This window comes from Monopterus albus, unplaced genomic scaffold (genome assembly GCF_001952655.1).
Source record: "Monopterus albus unplaced genomic scaffold, M_albus_1.0 scaffold69.1, whole genome shotgun sequence".
NCBI classification, from domain to species: domain Eukaryota; kingdom Metazoa; phylum Chordata; class Actinopteri; order Synbranchiformes; family Synbranchidae; genus Monopterus; species Monopterus albus.
Window position 1 is genome coordinate 4,493,927 of NW_018127949.1, and position 8,572 is coordinate 4,502,498.

Here is an 8,572-nt window from a genome sequence, read left to right on the forward strand (position 1 = left end):
CAAAAAGTACCAGAATACCTCCACCCACCAGACCAGCTGCTATGTAAAGCGGGCGTAATTGTCAGATTGTCCTTTTCAGAAAGTTACAGAAAGGTCAACGTTGTAAAGTCGGAGGGGCCTTCAGACGTATTTCAGTTAAAACCATGGGCTGGTTTAATTTGAGTTTCTAGCTAAAGTCACTTTTGCATTGGAAGTACAACTAGGACAGGAACTGTAAAATCTGCAAACGTGCACGGTGGAGCTGAAAAAAGACAATCACTTGATAATTCACAAGAATTTCACAGCCAACAAAAAAACTGGCAACAATTTTGATAAATGATTCACTGTTTAAATCATTTATCAAATAAAAATGGCAAAACTTTGCTGATTTTCAAATTTTTATATAATTGTAAATTGAATATCTTTTGACAAGTTAATTCATTTCAGGTCAGTAATTAGTGTTATTATATTTGTCTTCAAGGAAACATTCAAAGACATTGTTGTTTGTGTGTGTACCTGTTAAAGCTCTTGTACGGAGGCAGTTCTGGGTGGATCTGGATGGGTCCTGGCATGTAGGCCTTCATGGTGGCTGTCAGCTCCTCGTCGCCCTTCATGGCTCGTTCCCATGGTGACACATAGGTGCTCACATGCTCCTTCCTCTGTTTCTCCTTTTCCTTTTCCTCATTCACAGTCTTCTCCACAACTGAGACACATGAGGACAGGGAGGAAAGAGGGGAAGAGCAGAAAGATGAAGTGCAAAAGCTTAAAGGAAAAATCTTAAATACTGAAAAAAGACAGAAAATATAAAAAGCACATTTGTGACACTACCTTCTTCTTTTGGCATCTCGGGTTTTGGTGGAACAGGCGGAGGGGACATCAGCAGATTCTGGAGGTTTTGCTGGAAGACCAAAAGACAGAAGATATTGTCTGAACAGTGCACACACATACATACAACAAACATAGACCTTTTCTCTTCTTCTTTCTCACCATGTTCTCATTGGTCACAATGAACTTGTCAACTCTCTGCTGCCTCATCTTGAACATCTTGGAGCCCTTGTTATTGAGCAGGGAGAGCTCTTCTAGCATTACATCCTTGGGCGTCTTGATCTTGGTCCCCAAGTCGAATTCAGAGGCCTCAGGGTCTGGCTCATCTTACAGGAGGGAAATGGGGGGTGGTAAAATTAAGGTGGGTTTATGAAGAGGAAAGGTAGAAGGGAACTTGTCATGGTTTTACACATATGTTGAGAAAAGTGCAATGTTTAACAGGTTGAAGTCTAATTTAAAAAAGCTGTAGAGAGTTTTTATTGAAAAGTGTGTTAGAAGGTTGTTTGCAATTAGAACATCTGTCCATCTATCTAAGTACTACAGTGTATGCCTGTTTGATGCTACATCCTGTGGAAACTGAAAAAAGTATGAAAATGACAAGCTGTGATTTACACAGATGTCAGATGTGACGTCTTTTGGAATGAAGACAAATAAGTGTAGTTCTGAAAATGTTGAATTGTTCTTTTCAAAAGGCTAAAAGTAAAGACATTTTCCCCTGAATTACTGCCCTTTTTAAATAAAATAAACCTGTCATACTGATCTATCACTGTGCTGACTTACAATTTTTATATTTTTTATTTTTAAAATAACAGATTGACAAGATTGTGTGGCCTCGACAGAGGTACCTTCTCTGAGCTACCCTGTCTGTTTTCAACCAAACCCATTTGACTTCAGTAAATGGGTTTACTGTCCACCATATATCTGATACTGATGGCTGTATTCTTATCCTCTGCTTTATGCCTCCTTGTGGTGATTTACAGTTGAAACTTGCTGGGTGGTGTTAAGAGGTTGTGTAGGAAAAGGGCACCGGGGAACGTCAGAGCAGGTTTTCCAGTAGAACTGTTTATGGTGGGAAATCCTTATAACACACTTCCTATCTCACTCTGTCTCCTCTCTTTCAGTGATGGAGAGAGCTTGTGGATTTTAGTGCTCCACAGAGCTCCTAATAAAACTCTTCTCATATCCACTCATAACACCTGGAACCCTGCCATAAACCAACACACACACGCTCAAACACATCTATAAAGCAGGGAGTTGGCACTGCAGTGCTATGGAGAGATGTTAGCAGCACCTCATAAATTAGACTTGTGCACCTGTGCTTGTGTGTGTGGAGCAGGATATTGATTAGTGTGTTAATTCAGAATATTGTGAAACTGAAGCAGGCTGCTGACTGGGAGAGGCAATGGGTGGACAGACAGACAACATACAGAAGGACAGATGCACGGGAAACATCAGAAAGAGTTCGAACAACACGGTAGCAGAGATGATGGATAAACGAGTAGGCATTAACTGGAACAAAATAAGGGATAAGTAGGATAAGCTCCTGAATGACTGACTGAAAACAAACTGGTGGAAAGACAGATGTGACAGCAGAAGGACAGATGAAGGAAAAAAACACTAAAGGACACAAAGGTAGAAAGACATCAGCATCAGCAGATGGTTGACAGACAAAAGCATGTGCACGGACACTCTGAGCATGCTCAGATTGCATGCACAGAGACAGAGTGGTTCATGTTTGAAATATGCAAATAATATATTGTTATTATTGTTATAACATGTTATATTGTCAGTTTTGATAGAAAATACAACAGTCAAGTGTTGGCTTGCAAACAATTGCTAATTAAGCATAAAGCAGAGCTGAGGCTAAGGAGTCAGCTGTGCACATAAATGGCCATAAACTAAAAAATTAAGCTAAATAAAATTTTGACCTGATGATGATACTTTATGAAAAGTCATGACAGTTCATTATATTTTGTGATCTCATCATAGAGTTTGTTTTACATATGAAAATGTGGAGTAAAGGGTAAATTATTTCTGAAATGTAGAGGAAAAGCAGAGAATCCAAAGGGAAGTGAAGTATAAATATCTTAAAATGATGCCTAAGTACAGTAGTTGTGTAAATGTACTTAGTTACTTTTCATCCCTGATTATCCTTTTTATGACTGCACAATCTCACTACATGGAACTAATCTAGCTTTATAGATTTTATTCACATTCCCCTAAAATGCAGCTTGAAATGTCAGATATTTTTGGAAACGTTGGGATCTCCACTAGAATTAAAAATAACATTCTGTGAGTTTGAACAATGTTCAGCTGCACAGCAAGAGCAGAACAGATGGACCCACTGGTGGGTCTGGCAGAGGGACCTGCAGTTTTTTCCTACATTAAGTAAAATGTCTGGCACACAGGAAGTGATTTTTGAAGAAAAAAATAAATGCAGAATTTGGTGTTTAGTAAAATCCGCCATAGAAAATCTGTGGACTAAAACAAATCCTCTGAAAGATGTTCAGTTAACCATATACTGTAAATTCCTCTTATCAGATGTAGATTAAATGCCAAAATGTGACCTATATGTCACATTTTACAAGTTGCACTGATGCTAGTTCAGTTGCTACTTAAACACAACCTCAAATAAACATAGCAGGGCCACAGTCCCCATCTTGCCTCTGATGGTGACAGATTTGTAACTGCTCTGCCATCTGATAATCCCTCAGGAGATTCCACATGCATGTTAGAGACTGTGTCACTGTTTGGAACAAGTGTGAGTGTTTTTATTTAACTCTACTGTAGTATCATAAGACCTCATGCAACACTACACACATACAGTTTATTTACAGTGCACACAGACAGATGGCAGACACCAGAGAGCAAAACTTACATTTGGATTTGACATGCACTATAATTAGAATAATTAGATCATAATCAAAAGAAAGACAGGTCTTTGAGGAATAAGGATGGGCATGACAAGAAAAATGTTCCATGTTTATGTGGTGATTGTGTGGTTTAGTTTTACCATTCTGGCTAATGTTGGACAGGTCAGTGATGATCTTGTCGGCCTTCTTACTCATGTTAGAAGGGACAGGAGTTGTGAGAGGCATGACTATAAGACAGAATAGGGAAATGAGGACTTCATCACCAGTCATTTTAACTTTCATACTAGATATGCAGCTTTTTACATTGAGAGAAAAATTAAGATGGAGCTTGCAACTGAAAAGCCTCTATTGTTGACTTAATGTTATGGTTAGTCCCCCTCACCAGGAAGGTGAGGGAGAACTGGGGTTGGACTCAAGATAGCTGACCCAGGTGCTAGTACAAAAAAAAGATGGTTTATTGGAATAAATACAAACAAAGTGACAACATAACAGGGTCCATAATACTTACAACCAGGGAAGGGCAGTGATAAATAAGGAGACCAGGACGAACAGGTAAACACACAAACTAACGGCAGGAAACAGAGTAAGTATTGTCCATAACATATAGCAATGCTCCGGAGATGAATCAAAAATATGTAGTGTAGTGGGAATTAGCGTAGTGTGGTAGAGTCAAGCCAAAACGCACAGTGTCTGTCAGCGTAGCATTCTACCAACATGTACAGTCCGCGTTACTATGATAATGTTCCGGCAAAGACAGAGCGTCTGGCAGAGGTTTATATAAGGAGGCGAAGGTAATCATCGGGATGCACCCCAGCTGTGTGCATCGACAAACCAGTTGCTAATTACTGGAATGCAACACAGCTGAGGTGCAGAGCCCACAGGATAGAGAGAGCAGAGGAGAGAAAGACGGAGGAGAGGCCCTGACACTTAAGAATAGTTTCTCAAGCTGCTACTACCAAGGTCAAAAAAGAACTTTCCCTCTTATCAAAAATAGAAAAGTTTTGTTTAAAGTTTTATTTATTGAGATTTTAAAATTGAAAACTGCACTAATAAATATTTTGGTATTAACAATAGATCAAATGACTCAGTGTAATATGAAAGGTGTCACTCATAACAACAAATCCTCAGTTATTATCTAAATCTGCAGTGCCAATGCTCTACAGGGCATTTTAGCACCTTTCAACTCATTTTGGATTTACAACCCTCAGCTTTTACTGACACACATTTATATTTCACCAGTGATTTGCAACAATATTAGGAGATAAACACAGTGTGTCAGGTCAGAAAAGGCTTCCACCATGTTGTTCTGAAGGCCAGTTACATACAACAAAATTTGCTGTTTAATTTGAACGTTGGTTTACAGCCTGTTGCACGGCCTCCAAGAGGCCAAAAAGAGATAAAGGCAGGTTAAAAAAAATGAGCAGATTTGTATAAAATACATCAGTAGTGGATCAGTAGTAGTCCACTACTGATTTCAGTAGAAATCACAAGACTGAGAATGACACAATTAGCAACACTCACAGCCAATGAAGTGTTCTACAACAAAAATGTTAATCCTGTTCATTGATATTTTAGAAGATATAAATTGATTTACTAGATACACTGCTATTATGATGTTGTACACGAGGTCCCAAATTCTAGCAAGCTCCAGCAGAACCTCAGTGGGCTCCCTAATTAAGTTAAGCACACTTTTAACATAGTATACAGCTCCCGCCTGGCCTCCAGGACGCTAATTCCTAGTGGCAGCTTGTGTCTGTCTTGATTAACCACTCAGATGGGGGCTGGCAGTATGTCGCTGTCTACTGCACAAGGTGAAAGCAATTATGTAAGGCTGGAGGTGAGTCTCAGTTAAAGAGAAAAAGCTAGAGGACCCATCTACAGGGAGACAGTTAATGTAATTGCTTTTCATCTGCTGTAAATGGGACTAATTTCCTAGCAAGGGATTCATTCCTGTGTGATCTATTTTTGTGGACCAGTGTTCTATAGTACAAGACATACAGTGCATACAAATGCACCTGCACACGCAGATTTTCACTCAGATAGTTTTCCTTTTGGGATTAAAATGAGTCAGTGGCTTAAAAACTGAGGATTGCAGATGTTTTCGGGCGTTCAGAGAAATACAAGACGGAGACAAACTGCTGTGCTGATAGCATCTACAGGAGCTGAGTGCAAACGCCTGGGTCTTGTTACCACTTCACCCAGAGAAGAAGCGCCCCTGTCCCTCACGACCAGCCTGTTTTAGCTCCAGATAAATCTCTAGGAGACAGCTGAGGAGGAAGGGCATCAGTCAGCACATTCCCAAATATACACATACACCTAGACTAAAAACTCCACTCACCCACCACAGTGTTAAGTAAAGAGTAAAGTTGTTCACTAGTTGGTTTTCATGATTCAGACTTGGTTTAATTAATATTTAAATTACTAATTTACGCAAGAAAAAGTCAATCTGCAATGTAAAAAACTATGTATGAGGTGGTGTGGGTTTAAGGACTTTCTTAAGCAATACCTATGACTGACAAACACTTCATTTTGTACCAAAATGCTGAGCATCTGCTTTTGATTCCCTCATTCATTAAATGGTCTGTTCCATGGGCCACATACAGAGGCTTCTTCTGCAGATCAGAAATCAAATGAATTTAACTGTAACTGGCTCCTTGTACTTAAAGAGGATCCAGAATTAATTAAAAGTTCAGTGATCTTAAGCGCCAAAGAGAGATTTCTTTGGGTTTTGTCTGTGCTATTACATAGTTTAGGATCTCATGTCCTACCTAAGACCCAGATATCCACAGGTAGATGCAGGTCCCTGAAGACACAAAAGGTCCCAGAAGAGATGTGTCAGAGAAAGAGGAGTATAGATCCCCAGGTAGGTTTGTGTCCCACACTTTGTATTGTACTGCCTGTCCTCCTCTTTGCCCCAGAAAGAGTGAAACCTTATCAGCAGGGCTGCTCCAATGCTGTGGTCCAGGCCTGGGGGGTGGGAAAGTAGGGTGGGGTGAGTAGAGTAGGTGGTAAAGAGGGATGTGGGTGCAGTGTTTTGAGTTCAGAAGTTTATTTATCAGCTTTATTTGTAGAAAAAAAAAATCAAGGCTGCTAGGAAATTTTTAAGATTTATCGCTATCTTCGCAGGAGCTGCAGCCTCTGTCTGTCACCCAGTTTGTCTAAAGGCATTAATGCTGTTGCTGATGTGTTTTCCTCCCCCTTTCATAGTGTCCTTGTACATCATCCTGCACCTAGCAAACCTTTGGCAGTATTAGTAACTTCCTGATTTGTGCCTGGCAGCAGTTAAACCTGTATCATCATGCTCTCAGTTCCTCCTCACTCCTTGACTTAGCTTGAGCACTGTTGACTTGGGATCAGACTCAAGCACTGAATGCATTCAAACTGGGAAGCTGGAGACAAAGACGCAGACTTTTATATTTTTATAATAGGCCATAATAGTTCAGAAAATATATAAAACCACACAATTCCCTTCTAAATAGGGTGTGTGTGTGTGTGTGTGTGTGTGTGTGTGTGTGTGTGTGTGTGTGTGTGTGTGTGTGGGCATACTTAAAAGTGCGTTCGTTTGAGTATTATGTCACACACAGTAAGTAAACACCTTTTAAAATAGTGAGAGATCTGCCAGTTGTGTTTAATGTAGACCTTGGTGACTCCGACTTGGGTAAAGGGAACTCGAATTGGACTCGACTCAGACTATTCTTTGGTTACGGAGACTTCACTCATACTCAAACATCAGGGACTCGAGACTCAACTCAGACTTGAGTGCTGGAGACTCGACTACACTGAGTAGTACTTTATTCAGCCAAATAGATCAATTAATCAGAAATGACAATGCAGTAAAGAAAATCTTGTTTTCCAAAATATCAGCCCTAAAATGATCAATCCATATGAGACTGAGAATGACTATTATTTATCCATAATCTGACCCACTCCGAAACCTTGACCTCTGACCCCAAATATTTGATTCTGTTGACCCAGAAACACAGTTTGAACAAAAAGCCTCTTTGGTAGAGCAGTGAGAGGAAACAGGAAGTACAAGATGACACACCGTCCCCTCTCAATCACACTGTAAAAAAAGCCATCAGAATCAAGTTTAGCACCAGACCAAATTGTTGAAGATCTTCAAAATGAACTGTAATACGGCTGAAAGTTAAAAGAGCTATGAGTACAGTGACAACTAGGGACCTAATTTGTTCCTTCGACTAGCACAGCAGCTTAGGTTATCAGTAAACCTGAACAGGTCTAAAGTTGGCTGCTAAAGTTAGCCCCATCTGTCACCTGATCCCAGTCAAGGTCCATAGGTTAGATCCCTTTCTGTGACCATGGTTGGGTTTCACAGATCCATGGCCATCAGTCATTCAACTGATAATCCTACAAGGACACTTTCAACTACAATAGATATTGAAACTATATTACAAGAATTAGCCAAAGCCATGCATGTATTTGGAATTATTTTGATCTAATTCCATTGGATGATCAAATATATCCTGTGACTACAGTTAATTTAGCATATACAGTAAAAGGATATGCTATAATATGCAAAGCCTAATTTTCCCTTGGCAGGTGTGTTGCATTAAATGCTACAGACATTTAAGATGATCTGGGATGAAACAAGTTAGAAGCTTGTGAACTGGATGACAAATACCACAGTGCCTCCATGTGGAGAACAATAAAAAAACATTTTCTTGATATTCCTGTTGAAGACTGTGTGTTTAATCTCAAAACTACCTAAATCATGAGAACAATTATGCTACTAGACTAGTCAGTAAATATCTAAAAAAGAAAGGAGTATAATCTAATTGGAGCAGGAGACGTGGGTGATACAGGAAGAAACAAAGTGACAGCTGAGATGAGTCATTTCTATTTTTATTCAGTCACATGGCTCTATGGGAAAGAAT

The 8,572-nt window shown here is 39.7% G+C and overlaps 1 protein-coding gene across 1 annotated transcript in view; it reads right to left on the reverse strand.

Moving 5' to 3' along the window:
• myoz1b (myozenin 1b) overlaps positions 1 to 6,548 on the reverse strand; it is an 8,615-nt gene extending 2,067 nt beyond the window's left edge. Inside the window, exons 1-5 of the mRNA XM_020605201.1 lie at positions 6,446 to 6,548; positions 3,818 to 3,904; positions 967 to 1,130; positions 808 to 877; positions 496 to 682 (exon numbers count right to left, since the gene is read on the reverse strand). Of these exons, the coding sequence (XP_020460857.1) occupies positions 496 to 682; positions 808 to 877; positions 967 to 1,130; positions 3,818 to 3,902 (506 nt within the window). The 5' untranslated portion in view covers positions 3,903 to 3,904; positions 6,446 to 6,548. The remainder of the gene's footprint in view (positions 1 to 495; positions 683 to 807; positions 878 to 966; positions 1,131 to 3,817; positions 3,905 to 6,445) is intronic.
• Positions 6,549 to 8,572: the final 2,024 nt, after the last annotated feature.